The following is a 23,563-nucleotide window of genomic DNA, read 5'->3' on the forward strand; positions in this document are numbered from 1 at the left end:
GCAATATATATCTATATTTAGTTCTCTCCAAACTTACATTATGTAATGCCAGCATGGTTCCTCTCCCTCTTCCCTGCAGAGGCAGCAACATACTCACCGCCACTGCCATTTAGCGGTGTCTCTTTCTCTTGCTGCAGCTTCCTGTTCCCAGGGCTTCGGCACGTTGCACATGTCTCTCAGCAGCGAGCTTAGGGTGCGAACATGCTCCCCGCTTTTTAAATGGGCAGTGTGTGCCCTCCTGGAAATGCCCCCAGTTAATAGCTGGGAAGCATCAAGTATCTAAGGCACCCTCCCCTGCAGGGAGATGCCTGTGCCGCATTAGTGTTTAGCTAGTCTGCAAGCTGCTAAGTCCAATGTCAGGTCCCTGAATCTGTCATGTTACCCCAAACCTGAACCAGTTCTGCCTCCCTGAACCTGCCTTGTCTGAACCAGCACCAGTGTCTTTCCTATCTGGTAATTCAGAATCCGCCCAGTCTGAACCAGCAGCAGTGTACGTCCTGTCTGGTAATCCAGAATCCACATTGTCTGAACCAGCACCAGTGTCCTTCTTGTCTAGGATCCGAGTCAGTGTCTGTGATCTTGACCCTTTGGGTCAATGGCCAAAGTATCGGGGACTTCCTGGAGTAGTACCTGGTGGCTACCTGCAGCTCAACCCTAACTCCACCATCAGGGGCTCTAGTGAACACCATGAGGCCATGAACCTCCAAGGTAAGCCCGGCCTGTGGCACAGTGGGTCCACCATCCACCAGCGTGACACACTATTAATCCATTTTGGGATGATCACTAGATTTTGAAAATATTCTACATTTTTTAAGTGAAAATGAAGCTTATTGAGGTTGTTTATTTAATATGTCATCCGCTGCAGTGTCCACTGATCGCAACTTCCCCTGGCAAAATCATCTGGAACCTGGACCCACAATGATCATAGGAAAGGTAATATCAGTGATGAGACAACCACTTTAAAGAAGTTCTGTCGACTAAATATACTGTCCGATGTTCCTTATGACACACAAATGACCGTGCAAGTCCTGGCTAATCAAAAGCTGCGGTCCCCCCGTCTAGCCGCCATATACCATTGAACTAGACGCTGGACCGGAGTCCTGCGAATTGATCCTCTCATCTCTAATTCTGTCTAATATTGAGGCAGTGTAAACAGATCAGGCAGTCTGATTATTTCCCAAACTTACCACATAGGTATAAACTCTATGATAAGTTTTGGTGTATCTGGGTCACCCTCCCAGGGCTGTGGGGTACTCGGTACCGGGCCGGTGTTGGCGGGATGTGTCACAGCAGCGGTGACCCGGTCCGTGGCCCTGGGCGCCCAATTAATAAGGGAAGTTTGAATGGTGGAATGTAGTTGATTAAATGAAAAGTTTGTGACGCCACCTGTGGTGTTCGGCAAGTGAGATGTTAAGCCGACGCTGCATGCAGATCCTCTGGGACTGGTGGTGTGGTGCAGCCAAGATGGTGAAGCTTCCCACAGGTGGAGCTGTTGTCCCAGGGCAGTGTAGATGTAGGGGTAGAGGAGAGGCACAGGTGGTGTAGAAGCTGGTACCCCGATGTAGTGGTACAGGGTGTGTTAGCGCAGGAATAATTGGAGGACACCAGGGCATGTAGTTCCAAAGCTTTACTCACAGTCTGTAGTACACACAGATGCCTGCCTCTGTGCTGTGTCCTCCGGGTCAGGGACTCAGTCAACCTCCAGGTCAGATGGAATGCTCCCTTCCAACACTCTGCCAACATGTGCCTTTCTGAACGTCTCCTCTTATAGCGCCTTTGGTGTGAAGTACTCCTAGTACTGAGTTACACTAGAGTTCCTCCTGACAGATGTTCCCAAGAACCATACTTGTACGGCAGACAGCTGTAGCCTGCTTCGGGGACTCCTTACTCCTGAGTCCCGGCTCACTATCCAAGTTGCTGTTGTGCCCCCAAGTCTTAGATGGGAGTAGTGCATTTACAGCTCACTACTCCACCGGTGTCTGCTGTAGGACCATTAGTATCCATACAACCTCGGGGACCGGGCCCCGGCCTTGCGCTTAGAACTTCTAGGCAGGGTTCTCTCCTAACCCACGTCCTCAGTTCCCTTTTACTCCTTCGTTCCGTACTAGTCTCTCCTTCTCATGGAAGATCAGGTTTCTGTTCAATGTCTTTCTCCTTCTTTCCTTTCCCATGCCAGCAGACCCAGGTCACTGAGGTCTGCTGCAGCACCTCCTTCCTCCATCCCTCTCCCAGGGATCTTCTCTCCTCACTCTCCACTCACTGACTGACTGACTTACCTGAAATCCTAAACCTTCCCGCTCTTTTATGTATTCTAACTCCACCCGCCTCCCAGCATGTTTCGTGTTCCAAGCAGGGAGCCACCAAAGGTGCTCTGCTACACTCCAAGCAGGGAGCCGCAATGTGGCTTTGCTGAACTACTGTGTTGTGTGGGATGCAGGTGTTGGAGCGTGGTCAGGAGCCTCCAACCTACCTGGATGGTGGGGCACCACACCTCAGGAGGAGGTGCAGTACCTCTGTGGCAACTGAATCCTCAGGGGCGCCACACATCTGCTAGGCACTGTACACTTTGGTGTCTACCTTTACAGCACCCATTAGTATCCTCAGAGTTACTTCTTCAGTTGTGCCCTTTACACCAGTGGTCCCCAACCTTTTTTGCACCAGGGACCGGCTTGAACCAAGACCATTCTTCCATGGCCCGGCAGGGCGGGGATGGAGGTGTGACAGGGGCGGGGCTTTGGTCATAAGGGGGCGGGGCTATGGACGCGGTTGTAGTTTAGCAGTGCATATTTATCATTTAATTATAACATTTTTAATGTGACTCAACTCACCATAGGTTTTGAATGAGTGGGAGCACCTGGCTTGTTTCTCTGTTTCAGTGGGAGCACTGGGCTACTTCTACTGATGACCGTCACTGCTAATGATGATTGGAACCTACAAGGAAATGGAGCATTGAGCACTTAAGAACAATTGTACTGGAGTACTGTACATGCTGATTATTTTCTAATCATCAGAAAATGTATGTGTGGTCCCCCCCGTCCAGCTCTGTGTGGCTCCCCCTGTTGTATGCATGGCTCCCCTGTCCCATCCTGTATACATGGCTCTGCTCCCACTCTCCCATCCTGTATACATGGCTCCGCTCGCATCCTCCCATCCTGTATGCATGGCTCTGCTCCCACTCTTCTATCCTGTATACATGGCTCCCCTGTCCCATCCTGTATATATGGCTCCGCTCCCACTCTCCCTCCCTTGTATATATGGCTCCGCTCCCACTCTCCCTCCCCTGTATATATGGCTCCGCTCCCACTCTCCCTCCCCTGTATATATGGCTCCGCTCCCACTCTCCCTCCCCTGTATATATGGCTCCGCTCCCACTCTCTCTCCCTTATATTTATGGCTCCGCTCCCACTCTCCCTCCCCTGTATATATGGCTCCGCTCCCACTCTCCCTCCCCTGTATATATGGCTCCGCTCCCATTCTCCCTCCCCTGTATATATGGCTCCGCTCCCATTCTCCCTCCCTAGTATATATGGCTCCGCTCCCACTCTCTCTCCCTTATATTTATGGCTCCGCTCCCACTCTCCCTCCCCTGTATATATGGCTCCGCTCCCACTCTCCCTCCCCTGTATATATGGCTCCGCTCCCACTCTCCCTCCCCTGTATATATGGCTCCGCTCCCACTCTCCCTCCCCTGTATATATGGCTCCGCTCCCACTCTCCCTCCCCTGTATATATGGCTCCGCTCCCATTCTCCCTCCCCTGTATATATGGCTCCGCTCCCATTCTCCCTCCCCTGTATATATGGCTCCGCTCCCATTCTCCCTCCCTAGTATATATGGCTCCACTCCCACTCTCCCTCCCCTGTATATATGGCTCCGCTCCCATTCTCCCTCCCTAGTATATATGGCTCCACTCACACTCTCCCTCCCCTGTATATATGGCTCCGCTCCCATTCTCCCTCCCCTGTATATATGGCTCTGCTCCCATTCTCCCTCCCCTGTGTATATGGCTCCGCTCCCATTCTCCCTCCCTTATGGCTCCGCTCGGCTCCCCCATCCTCCCCATCATACTTACCCTCACGTCGCTGAACTTCCTTCCCGTCGCTGCACGTCCCTGCATCTCGCGGCGCTTCAGCTTCTTCCTGTGCGGAGCGGTCACGTGATACCGCTCATTAAGGGCCATGAATATGGACGCCACGCCTATGGGAGATGAGTGGCGTCCATATTCATGACCTTAAATGAGCGGTAGCACGTGACCGCTCAGCGCTGGATGAAGCCGCCGCTGGATGAAGCCGCCGCGGGATGCAGGGTGAGTATCAGCTGCTGCACCGCCCCCCGGCTCCCCTTGTGTCCGCGGACCGGCAAGGGCACTGCAACGGCCCGGTGCTGGGCCGCGGACCGGCGGTTGGGGACCCCTGCTTTACACCAGTAAAAAAGTACAGACAACTGAGACAATGGGAAGATTTGTTCTTTATTATTGCGGCATTACTTTCCATATAGCAGGCTAGAACCTTCATGTAGGTGGTCTTATACCATCAGCACGTATCAAAACCTCAAGGCACCTCTAACAGAGTAATTAGCTACACTGGAAAAGGTATTCGAAGCTTCAAATAGGGCAGTGACCATTTCATCAAGTATATGTTTGTTGGATGCTGCATGTCTCGCGACTGTTCGACAGACACAACACATGTAAGGATTGCCTAACTAACAGGAAATCCCAGCATGTGTTGCGGCTGTCGAACAGCCATGAGACATGCAGCCGCGGGGACTCAAACATATTTTGAGCACACCAAAGTCACTCAGTTTGCACCCGAGCATGCTCCGATAACACCTTATCCAATCACATTCGCTTTATCACTAGATTTATACACTAGCAGCACACTTTACTTTGGGCAATTAGGGAATCCTTATAGATACCGACTGGGCACATAACCATGCATTTTCACAAATATCCCTCAATGGCATAAAAGCTATCATGCTCCAAAACATTATCAACTTAATTAGAAAACAGAAAATAAATTATGTAGGCCATGACTCTACAGAATTAAACATGTAACTTGAGATACAAAAGAAGCTGGACCTTTGCTTTTACATATTTTTGTCATTTACTAGTAGTCATTAAGGTGACGAAAGTTTTTGGCATCACCTATACCTCAATAATATCATTATATATAAGTATAGCTTTAAACACATTAAGCAATTGTCTGGCAAAATTGAATTTTTACAACAATGTACCAAGAGCAAAGATGGCAAGTCACCTATTCCACACTTAGGTTACAGAATGCTGTATAAAACGGACCAAGATCGGACCGCAATGCACGGACTGGCCGCAGGTCTCCAAACCGGAGCATGACAGCTTCATATATTTCGATGAGGCTGTCATGCTTGGGTTGGCTATTCCATGCATTGCGGTCTGTAATGGGACCAAGATCCACAGATGTCTGCAAAAGTCCTTGTCAAATTTTCCACGACCGAACTGTACCATATACAGTATGTATCATATATAGGACCACCCCTCATCCCAGAAGTTGGAGGAGATCTCACTGCCAGGCCACCAACTTATTTGACTTACATTACAATTCTGATTGACCTGTTGTAGAAGTCTTTTCTTGGAGACTGGCCACATATACGTAGACCTATTGTTAGCCCTTGTGAATAGCAGCCTGCCTAATATTAATTACATTTTTCCATGGCATTAAGGGCTGGAAGTGTTTTTGACCAGTGGTGATTGTCATGGGTAAAAGCGGTAGAAGACACATAGTTGATGCAATTCAGCTCAGTTACATTCTAGTGGAGCCATATTGGACATCTGGCTGATAAATTATGGGTTCAGAGTACAAACCACTTTCTAGCTATACATTGTCCCATACAGGAAAACAAAGATATCTGATTCGTTTTTTATGGACCTTTTGTGCATGAAAAACGCAAACAAATAATAGAAAACGTATGAAACCTTGCTACTTTGTACACAACTGGCAGTGTTGATACGAGATACAACCACAAAACAAGTACAATATAACTACGTGGTACCCCGGATTGGAGTTTATCATTTATTGATAGGTGTTCCTTGTACCATTTCTATATGCAGTCTAAAGGCATTGAGTGACTAGTCACTAAGATAGAGGCAATTTGTTTGTGGAGGATGAATGGTAAAGACTAACTTGGTGCAACTAAAACAAGTCAATTGAATCCACTAAAATATTCCCAAAGTGCATTATTATTAGGCAGATAGTGGGTAGACGTTGCATTGAGTTCATGGGAAGATCTGAAATTCCTGGGACTCTGTATGGTATGTCCATCACTTAGCTTTAGCAAATCCAACCCGGTCATTAGCGCGATCAAATACAGTATAATATTGGCCAATGAAGACGTCTCCAAGTATCCAGAGGGGTCCAGCCGGAGGAGGGATATCAAGACCCATGAAGCCACTCAGACAGATTTTATGGCTTCCCTGAGTCACCTGTTGGAATATAACAAGTGTCAGACTAGCTATATCCAGAACTTCAACAGATAGTAGATAACGATCAACGCACATACAACTCTAAGGGATCAATGAGTGAAAAATAGTATCTGTTATAGTTGTTATAGTAGGATTCTGGCTAGTCATTAGTCCTTATTTTTTGCAGAACACATAGCATCTTGCTTAAAGGGGTTTTCTCAAGTTGTTAAATGACTTTCATTAATTGGACAGCATGAAAATAAGTTTGCAAATGACTTTCTTTTTCTATCTGTTGCCATTCTCCTGCAATTAAAGCTTTTGTATTTTATAGCGAACAACTGGTTTTCATAGTTTGGCCTGTAGACCCTGGCCGAGCGCGCACAGTAGCTACATTCGAGGAGCAAGGTCAACTCTTAACATACCAGCCACCTTTTTCCTGCCCATTGATTTCTATACAGCAGTTTCTGCTCACCTCCCTACCTCCCCCTCTGTCTCCCTCTTTTGTAACATCACCAGCCCGGCAGCTTTCAGAGCAGGTCTAATCTCGTCTCTCTGCTCTCGCTTTTTGGAGCCGGGAGCTTGTTTCGATGCCCTATGTATAAACATAGTGATAACTGTGTAGACTTAGAACAAACCACTGATAACTGAATGTGTTACAGCAGAAGTTCTGCTGAGCTTTACAGTATAGTTCTACTAATTCTATATGTCATGATCTGACAGTTTTAAATTGCACTGGGTGAACTTTTTTTACTTTGGAAAGTTCCAAGGTGTCTTGACTGTCCCCGGTGGTGGTTAGTGGTATCGCACTTTAGGTTTTGTGCACGTAATTATGTATCAGGTTTGACACCCTATAAAGGTGTGCTAGGGGTGTGCAATCACTGCCTGTGATATTGTGAGATTGGTTTCATTCTGAGTTTGAGAGCCTGGTGGAAGGATGGAGCTGGAGAGGAGTCCTGCGCTGCTTAGCCAGGGGGGACGTGTTTCAGCTATGGTGTCTGGACGAAGGGCTGGCATGGCGTGGTGGGGTCGCAGTGATGGTGTCGGCGGGAAGTGTCTGCATGGACTGGTGGAGTGGCGACTATGGAGAGTGGCACTCACCATGTGGGACTTGGCTGCTGAGCTGGACTCAAGCATGCTTGCCTTCGTGGCAGAAGCTGAGCTCATCTTTGGGACTCTGGTTCTAAGCAGCAGCAACTGGTGGTGGACTCTGCTCCAAGGCTGCACTAAGGTAAAGGATCCTGTTATGGTGATGGATCCAGGTGTAGGAGAAGATGCACGCAGGTGGTGGGCTCTGTTGCTAGGAGCGCACGCAACAGAGCAAAGCTAAGTGGTGTTCCCCCTGTATTGTCTCTTTCCTCATGTGTGTTATTAGTGCAGTGGTGGGATTAGTCTCCGCACCGACCCATTCCCTAGTGAGGGTTTAGGGTCAGGGCGAGCAAGGGGTTTAGGTTCGCGTGCAGCGACAGGCGCGGAGCCTGTATAGGGAATGTTAGGAGTGCAGGGACACTGGCTCAGGGGAGCTTAGGTGGTCTCCATCTCCCCATTCCCTATCGCAGGGCCCACCACTGTTAATGTTTCCCAGGTCCCCCTTATTATTTAAATTCTCCGTACTGGAGGCGGGGTTTCCAGAATGTTTATTAACGTGTAATACCTAAATTCGCCAGGTGGAGGCGGTGTATCCATCTGCACGTTTTATTATTTAAATTCGCCCCACTGGAGGCGCTGTATCCAGGGTCACGTGTGTTATGGGTTCGCCTTGCGGTAACACCTGCGCCCAGACACACAGTGACCATGACACTATAGTTTTACTCTTCACGATATCTGTCACTCAAGAAGGAAAGCCCGCCCTGCTAGATACCAGGAAGCAAGCAAATTGCACTGGTCCAAGCTGCTCAAGAGGCAATTTGAGAATACCCCTTTAATGGGTCACTTGACAAGTCTGAGTCTCAGTGCAAAATATGTGACATCACCCCACCCTAATATCGCTTATGGAGCAGAGGGACCTTTTGAGGTACCAGGATCCAAGTGCAACTGTGACCTCTTCCCCCTATATAGGAGCTATTCTAGTAGTTTCCAGCAGCTGCATTCACTTACCTTCAGAGTGTACTGTTCTCCTGTTAGGGTGTACTCTTGCCCTCCAAGCCTCAAAGAGATGACAGGTAATGAAGAGACCTTTTCACACTGCACCATGTACTGTAAAATAAAGCTTTTTTTTTCATGATCTTGCAATATATTCTTGAATAGTCACTGGTGGTTTCAACAAAATTGGCATAAATCAATAGTACAAATGCATGTAAGAAACTTTGTAATATATCTCATCTCCACTTATGAGCCACTTATTCCCCTCCCCTATGCTTCCTGAACTTGTCATCCATTCTGAAATATAGATGTATAATAGATGTATAATTCATTAAAATGACAAACATACCACAATGCAATAAAATATCTCGATGTAGAAAAGTGTAACCTGACACCTAACCATACAAGTTCAATGGCTTTTGTTGTGTTAAATGTCAAGTGTTAACTTTCTGCTTTGTGATATCTTTATTGTGTGTTACTTTAAAGGCCCCGTCTCACTAAGCGATCTCAGTAGTGAGATCGCTGCTGAGTCATAACTTTTGTGACACAACAGCGATCTCACCAGCGAGATCGCTCTGTGTGACAGCGATCAGCGAGCGGCCCCCCTGCCGGTATCGCTGATCGCTGGAAGAAACCTCTGGACATTTTTTGGTTGCTGGTCTCCCGCTGGCCAGCACGCATCGCTGCGTGTGACAGGCGGGAGACCAGCGATCAGGTGTAAAAAATAATAAAAAAAATAAAAAATATAGTTATTCTCACCTTCCGACGTCCCGTTCAGCCATCCTGGCTCTCTCCACGCTCCGGTCCCAGTGATCCTTTGCACGAATGACCGCGAGACTTTGTTATCCCTCGAGACCGTGACATCTCGCGGTCATTCGTGCAAAGGATCACTGGGACCGGAGCGTGGAGAGAGGCAGGATGGCTGAACGCGACGTCGGAAGGTGAGAATAACTATATTTTTTATTTTAATTCTATTTTTTACAGGGATGGCCAGCGATGCCGGGCGCTCGGCATCACTGTGCTGATCGCTGGTGAAGCTGTCTGTGTGACATCTCACCAGCGATCACATAGCGACTTACTAGCGATCCTGACACCTTGATATCGGTGTCGGGATCGCTGGTAAGTCGCTTAGTGTGACGGGGCCTTAAGAAATTCTACATCTGTACAGTTAAATCCGTCCTGGTCAAAGGAAGACTGACTGCTCATTGAAGTATCAGGCTACAGGGCCTGTTCTGTCTCCTAAATCTGATTCATAATCCTCGATTATCTGCTTGTTATTGTTTTCATTGTTTCTGGCTCCCTATGGTGACAAGATTCATAACCGCAGTGTTATTGTATTTTACTTTCACTTTGCTTCTACTTTTCACTCCGTTGCAGTGCATTCTGGTAAGCTTTTGCAGTGCATTCTGGTAAGGTTGCAATGCATCCTGGTAGCCTTTGCAAAGGATTATGGTTAGTTCAGCCCTCATTTCCCTCCAGTTCTCCTTTTTCCTTCTGCCTGCATTCAGGAAGCATCTCATTTTCTCTTCTCCCCTTGTGATAGCATAGCTGTTAAGTATTTATGCTTCCTGCATCTAATTCCTGTCCCATATTAGCCTGCTTAGTTAATTCTGCCCTGGTTAGCTATTAGTGCAGATGTTGATTTATAATGTACTATGTATAATATGTATTTCTGATGTACCCCGTACTGGCTGAGTGTATATATATATGTTTTACTTGTAGTTTCACCGTGCCAATATACCATCACGCTCAATAAAGCACAGATTCAACTACAGTATTCTTATTGCACCCGGTATATGAATTCTGCTTCATTTAGTGAGGACAGAACAGGGCCTATTGAAGTCTATGGAAACATTAGCAGTAATCAAGAACACATAGCACATTGAGAGACCAGTAAGACACAAGCAGATTGAGCTGCAGCCTTCAGCAAATGGATTTTGCTTCAGTGCTGGACTCACAGCCATGCAGTTCAGTACTACTGTATAATGTCTTCCATGCTGCTTCTGTCTGTGTGTTACAGAGAAAGAAGACCAGGAATCCAACTCTCTGAGTGCAGTGTGTAGGAAACATCATAGCAGCTAGTCTCCCCCCACTAGCTCAGAGAGAACTGAAAATGAAAGGGAGCCTTTATAGGGGAGACTGGTAAAAAAGCAGGATACAAGAAATAGCATTATTCCTCATGTGCACACACACACGAGAGCTTTTTCTGAAATGCTTTAAATGACAAGGTTTTACGTTGCACTTTACTTTTATTGTTGACGTCTTCTAAGATAGATTTGTTATAAAATAGGTCCAATCTCAAATCCAAAGTTAGAGGAGTTTCTGTCTGTATTAGCTGGGGATATTGTAATACGTCATATGCATCGTGATATTAAAAAGGATTTTATAGGCTTTTACCGTCATATTCGTCATTTGTTTGTAACTGATTTTCATTAAATATACAGTAGTATCTGAGTAACATGTTCAGAAAAACCCTCACCTCTCCTTGAGTTAATGGGATGGCTCCAATAGCTTTCTGCAGGGCAACCACTTCTTCCTTTGGGCCGGTGATCAGTGAGGTCCCAGTGTCTACAATGGCTGCACAGCCACCTTTACAAAGTGTAAGTTGATCCCCGACACTTAATCTATAGGGATCAGGAGACAGAACAGTTAACCATATACCGTATTTTGTGGACTATAAGAGGCAGTGGACCATAAGACGCACCTCAAATTTTGGGAAGAATAGGAGAATGTTTTTTTAATAAAATGGTGGTGCGTCTTATAGTCCGATTTTACGGTAGATTACCAGGGGAGAGGGCAGCTGCGGTGAAGTGGGGTCACAGGAGGCAGGGTCGCTGCTGTAGGGGGCTGGTGGCGGAAGTAGGTCGATGCTGTGGGAGGAGGGGGTGATCCGATGGTGTGAGGCTGTGGGCCTTGGGCTTTCAGAAAATGTCTGCGATAAGCGGAGTTCCTTCACTTTCCTATGGTTTCCCAGCTGTAGGCCTCGGGAAAACGGCCGCCGGAGGCAGCACATTCGCAGACTGAGTTCTCGGGGGCCGAGATTTAAAATGGAAGACTGTTTTTAAGTGATTTTCTTTTTTTTTACGTCTACACAGACTGATGCACAGCAGATTCTCCTACACAAACAAAAATGGTAGACTACACTATTGTGTCCGAGTGAAAAAAGAAAAACTGCTGGAATGGAGGTCAAATGGTCCAAAGTTTCCTATTTTTCAACTCCATTTGCCTCATTCAAGTGAAAGTCTGAATACAAAAGCTGAAGAAAAAGATTTGTGCTGCCCTTGTCCTATGTTGCATGACACCTAGCAAAAGCCAAAGGCGCCCAGGATACCGGTGTAGAAGTGAAGTCTGTCTGACTGCCACAGAGACCCAGATCGGATGCTGGACTTAAGCTATGTGCACACGTAGTTTTTAGGTGCTGCGGATTTCTCCCTGCGGATTTTGTAAAATCCGCAGGTAAATCCGCAGTTAAAAGACCTGCGGTTTATCTGCGGATTATCCTGCGGTTTCTCACCTCACAATGGAAAAGGTAGGAAACCGCAGCGGAATCCGCACAGAGAATTGACATGCTGCGGATTGTAACCCGCAGCAAATCCGCAGCATGTGCACTGCGTTTTTTTTATTTCCATAGGAAATAAAGGTACTGTACAACGCAGCAGAATCTGCTGTGGACCCGCAGGGCCAAATCCGCTGCGGAGCCGCAGCAGAATCCGCAGCGTGTGCACATACCCTAAGGCAGCGCAAATCTTTTTTCTCAGTCTACAGAGTACTGCTACTCTGCTATTCAGAAAGAAGCATCTCAGTGCGGAGAATGGGGGAGAATGTGGCGATATCCCATCCACAGATGTCAAAAATGCAGCTAAGGTGCCAACAAATGTCCAAAAAGAAAGTTTTTGTGTTTAAAGAAAATGTTTCATGCAATCTGCTTTAGGGCTCATTCAGACCTCCGATCTTCTCACGTATGAGAAAAACAGACAGATTGCTTTGATCAGACTTTGTGTGGTCTGAGTGTCATAAGTTATTCTCGTACATGGAGACAAAAAGTTTCTCCACCTTCTCCATTTTGTCAGTCCGTGAAAATCGGACCCCACTAGGGTGTTGTCCAAGTGTGGACCCATAGACTCACATTGCCAGTTTTGGTCCAACCCTCAGATCAAAATCGGACATGTCTCAGTTTTCCAAGGAACAAAATTGGACATGAGGACAGCACCATGGAATATTACTGGTACAAGTACTATCCGTCAAAAACACAGATAGCACTCTTCGAAGAAAGACTGATGTCTGAATGAGCCATTATATTTTGACATTTTTTGCATACTTCCATAAAATGCCAATATTCAATTAAAAGTAAAGCCGTATAACACTCCTACTACTTACTGGTCCATGTGAATTTCCCAGTATGCCTTACGAGTGATATTCACGTAATTAAAGTCTCCTGTGTAATACTTGGGGTCGGTGCCACCCAGTAAGAGCTCACCACCAGGTTGTGATTCTGGGTTCCTAGAAAAAATAAATTAACATTTGATCAAATCATATTAGTTTTGCTAGGAATCCTCTGTATCCATGAGATGATCATGATGGTGTCCCTCTTCTCGCTTCCTAGCCAGGAGGGCTGTCACATTAGGTCATGAAACAAAACTTCTCCACAGTTACTTTGTAAAAAGAGATGATCTGAAGCCAATGAGAACCTCGTTTTGGTGGTAGGGGAAAGCGGGCTGTGTTGTGAAGGGTCAGACTGGTCCACCAAAGTGCCAGAGTATCAACCAGGCAGGCCAAACTCTGGCACAAAACTCAGGGTCTTAAAAGGTCTAGCAGAAGATGACTCCATTTGGAGCTGATTTTTTTGAGCCAAATCCTGAGGTTTATATAACATGGCTGATTAACAAACCTTATTAGATATAAAGCTACAGAAATGTGGCTAGAAAGAATCGAAAGAAGTTGATGTCTTGTTGCATCTGCAATCTTTGTGAATCCTATTCCTGAGTTTATGGGTTGAACTGAACTCTCCTAATTCTACTCGTATGTTGGATGTTGGAGGTTGAACGTCGTATACCACAGTTGCTTTTCATTTCCGCGTGAGCTCCAATTCTTCTCTATTCTTTGAGAAACTAAAGTGTGACATTTAACAAAGAGACTACAAAAGGTAACGTAATTGTTCCAACCAAAGAAGGTGAACAGTGACCCCATCGCTGTGCCAAAAAGTCTAATCGCAGGACTTCTTGTCACCAGCTGCAAGTAAATACAACTTTTTCTGGTACAGATACCATTCTCACCTGTTCAGGTAGAAGGAGAAAATATTCTGCTCCACGAGCTTCTGCTGCATCATGTTGTCAAAAACAGGAGTGACCCCATCCACAGAGATTCGTGGGTACGCCATTCCCAAAATACCATCAAACTTGGCTGCGATAAAGGTTATTCCGGGCTGCTTGATGGCTTCCCCAAAAAGTTGTCCTTTCACTGCCAGGTTACCAATCTGGATTGTGGTGGAGAAGATACATGAGACAGATCATAGTATCACTACTTCTCCAAATAGTTAGACTTAAGGAATATATTATCACTAAAATCAGTATAACCAATGCTCCTATATTATATGAAGTATCTATTAGTATTATGTACATGTTACGTTATTGTCATAAAGGGTATTTTTAGTGTTTTTATCAGCGGGAGATTATCACTAGAGGACTAATAAACCTGCTGCTAAGTAGTCCTCCATATGCATAAGCTCTGTATAACCCCGCCCCCACCACTGATTGGCAGCTTCCTGCCCATGCACAGTGCACACAGAAAGCTGCCAATCAGAGATGTGGGTGGGATCATATAGGGCTCAGCATTCAGAGAACTGCTAGATCTGCAGCAGAGAAAACAGGGATTTTATCAAAATGACAGCAAGCAGCCCAGTAAGTGACACATCAGGAATCAGGGTCTCTGCCCCTAAATTGTTCTGCTCTCAGATGAGGTAGCAAAAACCTGGCGACAGATTCCTGTTAAAAGTGATTTGATTTCAGGACATCAGGGCTATGTTAGAGCTATGATTCGTGGATACATTTAGTGGGGACATTACATTATTATTAATGTCTATATATTGTAAAATTATTATTGTGTAACAGTTTTCTTATAAGTCAGTAGCATTTGTGTTTTGTTATGCTCAAAGGTAGGGGGAAAATAATGCATAGGCTATGTTCGCATAACATGTTTTTGCAACTTTTTTTTCTGCATTTTTTAAGCTGCTTTTTACAGTACCCGTATAAGCTATGAGATTTCAGAAATCTCACGCACACAATTGTATTTTGTTTCCCTGAATGATTTGGAAAACTGTGTTTTTTAAAAGTCAAATCTTTCACCGTTTTTGCAGCATTTTTTTCACCCATAGAAAGCAATGAGATCAACCAGGCATTGTTGCTGCGTTTTTGTTCCATGTTTGGTGAACAAAACTGAAGATAAATTACATATAATCTACATCCACAAAAAGCAGCAAAAATGCAACAACAACAACAAAACGCTGCAAAAACTCGCTTTTTGTAAACTGTTTCTTTACTGCCAAAAGAGTCGGTTTTGCCTGCAGAAAAAAAAGCGCTGCAGAAATGCAGTGTGTGAACATAGCCTTATGCATATCATGCGTAATTCTGCCTAAAAACGTACCGTCACAGTGTCCTGACTCAGGTACCCAGACAGACTGCCGCTGCCATACTGGATAGAGAACTCGGTGCCATTCTTTACATAGCTGGAAGATTTGGATGAATCGTACTTGTGGTGTATTACTGAAAAAGAGATTGCCAAGTTATTGTCTATAGCGTAGAATTATTTATTGAGATATCGTTAAAAACATGTTTCTGTGTTATGTATGTACTGTAGACAACAAGCTATTGTTTTACTTTACAGACCATCCCCGATCCAAAGAAATTCCTTTAATCTGATAATCCAGTAAATCCGATAATCTGGCACGAACCGTAATACAGAGCTCCACATCAACTTCTGAGTGCAATGTTTCTCTTGTACCAAGGGCACTAGTAAGCCGCGTTCAGTTAATGGTTCTTTTATTGAAGAGACTGTTTCTCATTAAATGTGTGACCGTTAACCTTGTGTCTCCCTTCAAGAGACGAAATACAATAACCGCTTGTTTTCAACACAAGTGCCTGTGACATTTGCAGTAAGTGTTTCGCACAGACTTGCTCATTTTTGCATTTTTAATGTTTTTGTCACCCTTTACATAAAACATAAATTGTGATGTCACAATTTAAGGGGTTAATCACATCTATAAATAAATATCGATGGATAGAGCTTGTAAAAATAAGCATTTTTGCAATTTACTGCTTATTAAAATTTTCATCCGTTCTTAAGATATTAACACTTTTCTTTTCAGAAAAAATGTCTAAAATGTAAGCACTGTGCTGAAGCTGGCCACAGTTAGGAAGTAGCAGTGCACTCCAACTGGCCAAGATTAGGAAGTAGCAATGCACTCCAACTGGCCAAGATCAGGAAGTAACAGTGCACTCCTGCTGACCAAGATTAGGAAGTAGCAGTGCACTCCACCTGGCCAAGATTAGGAAGTACCAGTGCTCTCCAGCTGGCCAAGATTAGGAAGTACCAGTGCTCTCCAGCTGGCCAAGATTAGGAAGTACCAGTGCTCTCCAGCTGGCCAAGATTAGGAAGTACTAGTGCACTCCAGTTGGCCAAGATTAGGAAGTACCAGTGCACTCCAGCTGGCCAAGATTAGGAAGTACCAGTGCACTCCAGCTGGCCAAGATTAGGAAGTACTAGTGCACCCCAGCTGGCCCAGATTAGGAAGTACCAGTGCTCTCCAGCTGGCCAAGATTAGGAAGTAGCAGTGTACTCCGGCTGACCAAGATTAGGAAGTAGCAGTGTACTCCACCTGGCCAAAATTAGGAAGTACCAGTGCTCTCCAGCTGGCCAAGATTAGGAAGTACCAGTGCACTCCAGCTGGCCAAGATTAGGAAGTACCAGTGCTCTCCAGCTGGCCAAGATTAGTAAGTAGCAGTGTACTCCGGCTGACCAAGATTAGGAAGTAGCAGTGTACTCCACCTGGCCAAAATTAGGAAGTACCAGTGCTCTCCAGCTGGCCAAGATTAGGAAGTACCAGTGCACTCCAGCTGGCCAAGAATAGGAAAGACCAGTGCTCTCCAGCTGGCCAAGATTAGGAAGTACCAGTGCACTCCAGCAATCTTGGCCAACTTCTAAAGCGTGCTTACAAGAACAACAGCAGTGGTCGGTCTCCAAGGCAACTAGCTGTAAACAAAAAAAGAAAAGTGTTTAATGTAATAAGCACTAAATAAGATTTGCAAGCACTATCCAACATGAAGATGTGAATAACCCTTTACAAGTTCAAAGCATTAATGTGGTGCAATATTTTAGGATTTAAACTACTCACAGCAAGCAATGTCCAAAAAGGAACAATGCACGGATGGTACCCAGAGATTAGAGGAGCCCGTGTCAAACACCACGGTGAATATCTGTGGAGGGGTCCCGATCCCAATTTCTCCATAGTACTGAGCCTAGAAGTTGTGATGATAATGGAAAACAATGTGAATTCTAGTTTTCAAAACCATAAAAAAGAGGTGTTTATTTCACGTTTCTGCATCTAGTACATTGGACACAATGGAAGGTTTACATAATAACCAACACTATATATTCTTTAGGACTTACATCCAAATAGTTCTTCAGTGTCTCTGGTGTAGGACCTCCATTTGGTGGAAATCCAGAGTAATATTTTTTGTATCCTTCACTTCCGATTAGTTTTTCCACCTCCCCAGCGGCTTCAGATAACGTCCGACGGATGGAGGTGAACTTCGTTAATGGTATCCTGGGTCGAGGTGAAAGATAGGATCATTAGTTTAGAAACAGTGTATAGATGATCATTATGGTATTTTTCTTGGCGATCATCTGTGCCTGTCACCTAATTATGGTACTAAGTTTTGCTACCCAGGACAGAAGACATTTTCCCTCCTCCACTGTTTGCCTACAATGATGTTTAGATCAGAGTCATAGACATGTTTTTGAAAGTGGTTGGAACCAACCTGGACTGAGCCAATTATCTACAAGGGCTTTATAGTAACCACATTGTCTGTATGGTATCTACACTGTTACCTAGGTGAAAGACTCCAGATGTTGGTGTTGTCCACACAAACAGGTGTAGAGCCATAATCAAAGGAAAAGTTAAGTGTAATACCCATATAACAAAAGGGATGTAAGGGCGGAGATCCTGATTCTAGCAGTGTATCACTTGCTGGGCTTTTGATAAAATCCCTGTTTTCTCTGCTGCAGATCTAGCAGTTCTCTAAATGCTGAGTTCTATATAACCCCACTCACATCACTGGCAGCTTTGTGTGTGCACAGTGCATAGGCAGAAAGCTGCCAATCAGCGGTGGGGGCAGGGCTATACAAAGCTCATGAATAAGGAGGATTACCTGGCAACAGGTTTACTAGTCCTCTAGTGATAATCTCCTGCTGATAAATAGGTAATTTTATCAAAACTACAGGAAGCAGTCCAGTAACTGACATATCGCTGGAATCAGGATCTCTGCCTCTACGTTAAGATGCTATCAGATAAGGTGGTAGATTCCTTTTTGCAGGGGTTGTCTGGCCTTAGAGTGCATCAGTGTGTTGTGTCAGACGTCACTTGCAGGGCTGGCGCTGGTCTCTGCACACCGGGTATTCTGTCACTGCGCGCTGATAGTGCGCTTAATTGCCAGCTCGTTAGTGCTGATTTGAGCTGGTGAGAGAGGGCACTGTCATTGTGCCCATCACGCAGGGACTAGCCCAGGACCTTAAATGAGCATCATTGATGACGGTTTGTATCAGGGAAGGGGCAGAGGCTGCGACAGTGATGTGATACAGTAGTATCTATAATTAGCAAATGAGCCAGCTGAGGAACCATTTCTTTATGGCTATTGCTCGGCAATGAAGTACGCAGGTTGTTAATGCTTCTTTTATTTTTATATAAATGATGTCATCACACCATAAAGAAACAAATGTAGTCCAATAAGTGCAATGTGATTCAAACTAAAAAAAACCATCAACCTGTGCTTTAAGAGTTAACCAAAGCATAGTCCTTACAGTCCTCCACAAGGCATAGCCCTGGTGCAGGAGCCACTGCTGTAGAGCTGACATGGTCACACCTGTATAACATTTTGGACAGTTTGGAACAAGTTAGATAGTTACAATGTTAAGAACAATGTTGTGCAAGTTCTCTCGAAAATCTGCTGTTCCTGGCTGACTTAAAGGGAACCTGTCAGCAGGATTGTGAACAGTAACATACACACAGTGTCAGGTTGGTGCCGTTATACTGATTACAAAGATACCTGGGTGATGAAATCTGTCTTGTGGTTCTTGTGTAATCTTTATTTGCAGTTCTCAGTTAGTGATATGCTCGTTCTCCAGGGGCGGCCTGTTGGGGGTCTTCCTATGGGGCTCTGAGTAGGTATTCATAATGCAGACTGCTGACAGGTCACTGATCCCTCACTGACCTGCTCCCTATTTTACATACAGAATATTATATGTTTTGAAAGAAAAAAAAATTCACATCAGCAGGTAAGCGGCGGCAGCGGCATCTGCTCTGTAACAGCAGTGCATGCATAACGTTCATGTAATTACTTTATTTGGTGATATACATGTATTCAGAAAAATAAAAATTCACTCTCAAAATGGTGTTGACCGTGCCTGCACAGTAGCATATATCGGATGGGCAGGCGCCATTTTGTGAGAATTTTTTTTTCTGAATGCATGTATATCACCAAATAAAAGGATTATATTCAGTATGTAAACTAGGGAGCAGGTCAGTGAGGGATCAGTGACCTGTCAGCAGTCTGCATTATGAATATGTAATCAGAGCACCACATGAAGACCCCCACAGGCCTCCACGGGGCATGGGCATATTAACAACTGAAAACTGCAAATAAAGATTACACAAGAACCACAAGACAGATTTCATCACCAGGTATCATTGTAATCAGTATAACGGTGCCGACCTGACACTGTGTGTAGGTTACTATGCACAATCCTGCTGACAGGTTCCCTTTAATATTGCCATCTGTTTAGTACTTATATTACATATTGGTGTGATGCGTTTTTCCCCCAGAATGGCTAATTAACATTGACCCCATACGTTAGAGAATGACTTCATTTGGGAACCATACACAGTCTAACCTCTATCGGTTCAGCCATATAGTCGCCAAAAGCAGAAACCATTTCTGAATCTGTTGGATCTGAATTACCGTAGTTCTTTGTTTCCTGATAAGAAGCTCAGCAAGAGGAGTCTGGCGTGATTTATCCCCTTAGGCCGAATTCACACTTCTGTGTGTCATGAAGCAAGCACAGAATGCGATGCACAGACTGTGCCTATGAGGCTGCCGAGTCCAGGTCTGGAGACCCACGACCGCTCCATGACTGTGACACGTGGATGTGTCAATCCAGCTTATGGCTATATTCAGACGTCCGTTTTTCTTGGATATCTTCTAACCATGTTTTTTAATAATTGAACACACTCATTATTATCTATGGAGCTGCACATATGCGCAAATTTTTTGGCACAAAATAATTACCAGAAACATGTCCGAAAGTAGAGTAATACCGTACAATCAGAAATCCCTGAAGCGTTCTGCACACATACCATAACATATACAGTGGCATGTCAAAGTTTGGGCACCCCTGGTCAAAATTACTGTTATTGTGAATAGTTAAGCAAGCTGAAGATTAAATGCTCTAAAAGGCATAAAGATAAAGATGACACATTTCTTTTTTATTTTAGGCAAAGCATTATATATTGTCATCTCTTACATTTTAAAAATTACAAAAAGAAAAATTGGCTGATGTAAAAGTTTGGGCACCCATGGAGATTTTGTATGTATAGATAACTTTGAGAAAGGTTTCAGACCTTAATTAGCCTGTTAGTGTTATGACTTGTTCACAATCAACTTTTAGAAAGGCCAAGTGATGCAAATTTCCCAGCTTTATAAAAACCCAGCCTACTCTAACCTTGTGCCAAAAAACAGCAGCCATGGGTTCTTCTAAGCAGCTGCCTAGCACTCTGAAAATGGTGGAGGCCCACAAAGAAGGAGAAGGCAATAAGAAGATAGCAGAGCGTTTAAAGTTTCCCTTTCCTCAGTTCAAAATGTAATTAAGAAATGGTAGTTATCAGTAACAGTAGAGGTCAAGATAAGGTTTGGAATACCAAGAAAAATTTCAGTAAGCTGCTCGTAGGATTGCTAGAGAGGCAAATCAGAACCCCACTTGACTGCATAAGACATTCAGAAAGATTTAGCAGACTCTGGAGTTGGAGGAAAATTGTTCTACTGTTCAGAGACACCTGCACAAATATGGCCTTCATGGAAGAGTCATCAGAAGAAAACATCTTCTGTGTCCTCACCATAAAATTCAGCACCAGAAGTATGCAAAAGAACATCTAAACAAGCCTGATGCATTTTGGAAACAAGTCCTTTGGGCCGATGTGTTTAAAATAGAAGTCTTTGGACATAATGACCAAAGTTATGTGTGGAGAAAAAAGGGCACAGAATTTCAGGAAAAGAACATCTCGGCAACCATTAGGCATGGGGGTGAATCAATCACGCTTTAGAGTTGTGTTTCAGCGAATGACACAGGGAACATTTCATGGGTAGAGGGAAGAATGAATTCAATTAAATTTTTACAAATTCTTGTGCAAACATAACACTATCTGTAAAGAAAACTGAAGTTGAAAAGAGGATGGCTTCTACAAATGGATAATGATCCTAAACACATGTCAATATCCACAATAGACGACCTCAAAAGGCGCAAGCTGAAGGTTTTACAATGGCCCTCACAGTCCTCTGATCTGAATATCATTGAAAATCTGTGACAAGACCCCAAAATAGCAGAGGATGCAAGACGAGCCAGGAATCTCACAGAACTTGGACAATTCTCCAAGGAAGAATGGATGAAAATCCCTCAAACCAGAATTGAAAGACTCTTGTCTGGCTGCAAAAAGTGTTTACAGGCTGTGATACGTTTGAAAGGGGGGGTGCTACTAGGTACCAATATATATATTGTGCCTAAAATGCAAAGGAAATTTGTCATCTTTAATTTTAGCTTTTTTAGAGACCATTTCATCTTCAACTTTCTTGTTTATTCGCAATAACAGTAATTTTGACCAGGGGTGCCTAAACTTTTACAAGTTACTGTACAGCATCACACAGGATGAAATGTGAGATATATTAGATAAACAATGGACAGAAAACAATGTTTCAATAGTGTCACAATGTGCCATGTAGAAACATATGTGACGAATAATCCAAGCATATTTCATGTATCTCTCACCTGACGAGCGCTGATCCATCCTGGAGCAGGACACACAGCAGCAGAGGCCACACTACTGACACATCCATAGTGACAGGGTGTGTTGTCACCTTTGTTCTGTATATATACTTATGTCCGCTGTGTTTCTCCTGTTGTCAGCAATGACCCAGCAGTCTCAGGCATCTCATGAGAAGTGTCAGCTGATCCCACCATCACGTGATCAGGAGGAGGGGGGCGCTAATCCTCCTGGTACTGGTGTGTGTTCTGCAAAGCACTCAGCATGGTCATGGTGTTCTCTGCAGGATAACCGTATGGTCACTGTTCTTTCACGTCTTCCTACCTGACTCCATTGATTGATATATTTAGTACTGTCCTTTTATTCCATTCATGTGCAACATTTTAAGTTTGTGAAAGTGTCATTATGACAATCTGGAGCAGATGTTGTTAGATTTACCCAGATCTCTGAAGCCAGCCATACAATTTAGACGTCTGCGTGCCAAATGATGATTCGATTGTTTGATCTTAGCCGACTCGCCCATACACAGGAGAGCCCGTTCGTCGTTCGTCTGAGCATTCCTGTGTTCTCTATGAGAAAGCTGCCACCTGACATCTCTGCTGGTGATTTATCTCCAGGAGAACAATTTCATCAGTAGTGAGATATCAGACACGTGTGATCATCAGCTCTCCCGGTCAACAGTCGGCGGGCAGTCCCATACACAGTAGACCGTCTGCTGAAGCCATTGATATCGGCAGGTTCTGCCAACATGAGTCTAATGTGTATGGGACATTAGGAGTTAACTCATGGCCAAGCTGTGGACAAGTACATGACATCGGCTTGTGCAAGCAACAGGCAACTTCACATCCGGGAGATATAATCTCCTAGCAGGTCACACCAGCACAGTGTCTTGGCAGTTCAGTAACAGGTGGCAGCACTGGCGGACACAGACTGAAGAGAGACCCCGAATAAGAATAGAAACGGGCCCTTCCCAGTCCTATAAATCATTATAATGCATAATTCCTCCTGCTTTCAAGGTAGGAGTGTGGATCGCCCGCCAGGGCAGTGGGGTACTCGATACCGGGTCGGTATCTCAGAGGAAAGTGTCACAGTAGCGGTGACCCGGTCCGTGGCCCTGGGCGTCCATGTAAAAGGGGTTAAGAGTGGCTGGTTAAAGTTTGTAAGTGGATGATACGTGATGCCACCTGTGGTGCTCGGCAATGTAGGGGTTAAGCCGACGCTGCAAACAGATCCTCTGGGACAGATGGTATGGTGCAGCAATGATGTTGTAGCCCTCCACAGGTAGGGCTGCAGTCCCAGGGCAGAGTAGATGAAGAGGATAGGTGTTGAGGAAGAGGGTGTAGTGTCTGGCACAGAGATGTAGCAGTGCTGGAGAGCTTGCAGGAAGAAGGCAAGGACACAATAGGGTGCAGTTTCTTTTACCTTTACTTTGCTTGGTAAATGCAGTCCAGAATTCCAAATTACAGATGGAACAGAGGCTGGCCGGCCTGGAAGCAACTTAGGAATCTCTCTATGCAGATGGGTTGTGTAGTCTTCTTTCTAGCGCATATTTGTTGTACTTGCAGTACTGTGTTACACTGAAGTTCCACTTGCTTGTTCTCTTTTAGAACTCCCTCGTATGGCAGACAGCTGTAGCCTTCTATCTCTTCTGGCTCACACCTTGCTGTTGTGCCTCCGAGTCTTAAGTGGGAACAGAGCATTTACAGCTTCCTATTCCTCCGGTTTCTGCTGCAGGAACATCAGTATCCA

The 23,563-nt window shown here is 44.8% G+C and overlaps 1 protein-coding gene across 1 annotated transcript; it reads right to left on the reverse strand.

The window, feature by feature from the left end:
* Positions 1-4,448: 4,448 nt before the first annotated feature.
* Positions 4,449-22,000, reverse strand: LOC141088098 (cathepsin D-like). Its single transcript, XM_073574031.1, has 9 exons — positions 21,820-22,000; positions 17,176-17,332; positions 16,901-17,024; positions 15,154-15,272; positions 13,788-13,987; positions 12,892-13,014; positions 10,994-11,138; positions 8,530-8,628; positions 4,449-6,456 (listed from the first exon to the last, which is right to left on the reverse strand). The coding sequence occupies exons 1-9, from the start codon at positions 21,885-21,887 to the stop codon at positions 6,295-6,297; spliced, it is 1,197 nt and encodes a 398-aa protein (XP_073430132.1). The 5' UTR covers positions 21,888-22,000; the 3' UTR covers positions 4,449-6,294.
* Positions 22,001-23,563: the final 1,563 nt, after the last annotated feature.

Source organism: Dendrobates tinctorius, unplaced genomic scaffold (genome assembly GCF_039654945.1).
Source record: "Dendrobates tinctorius isolate UK_male_01 unplaced genomic scaffold, ASM3965494v1 ptg000037l, whole genome shotgun sequence".
NCBI lineage: Eukaryota > Metazoa > Chordata > Amphibia > Anura > Dendrobatidae > Dendrobates > Dendrobates tinctorius.

Coding starts and splice junctions, on each gene's coding strand:
- LOC141088098 (XM_073574031.1), bottom strand. CDS start 21,887: ATGGATGTGTCAGTAGTGTGGCCTCTGCTGCTGTGTGTCCTGCTCCAG. Junction 17,333..21,819: donor GATGGATCAGCGCTCGTCAG/GTGAGAGATACA, acceptor ACCTCGACCCAG/GATACCATTAACGAAGTTCA. Junction 11,139..12,891: donor TGGGAAATTCACATGGACCA/GTAAGTAGTAGG, acceptor TGATCCCTATAG/ATTAAGTGTCGGGGATCAAC.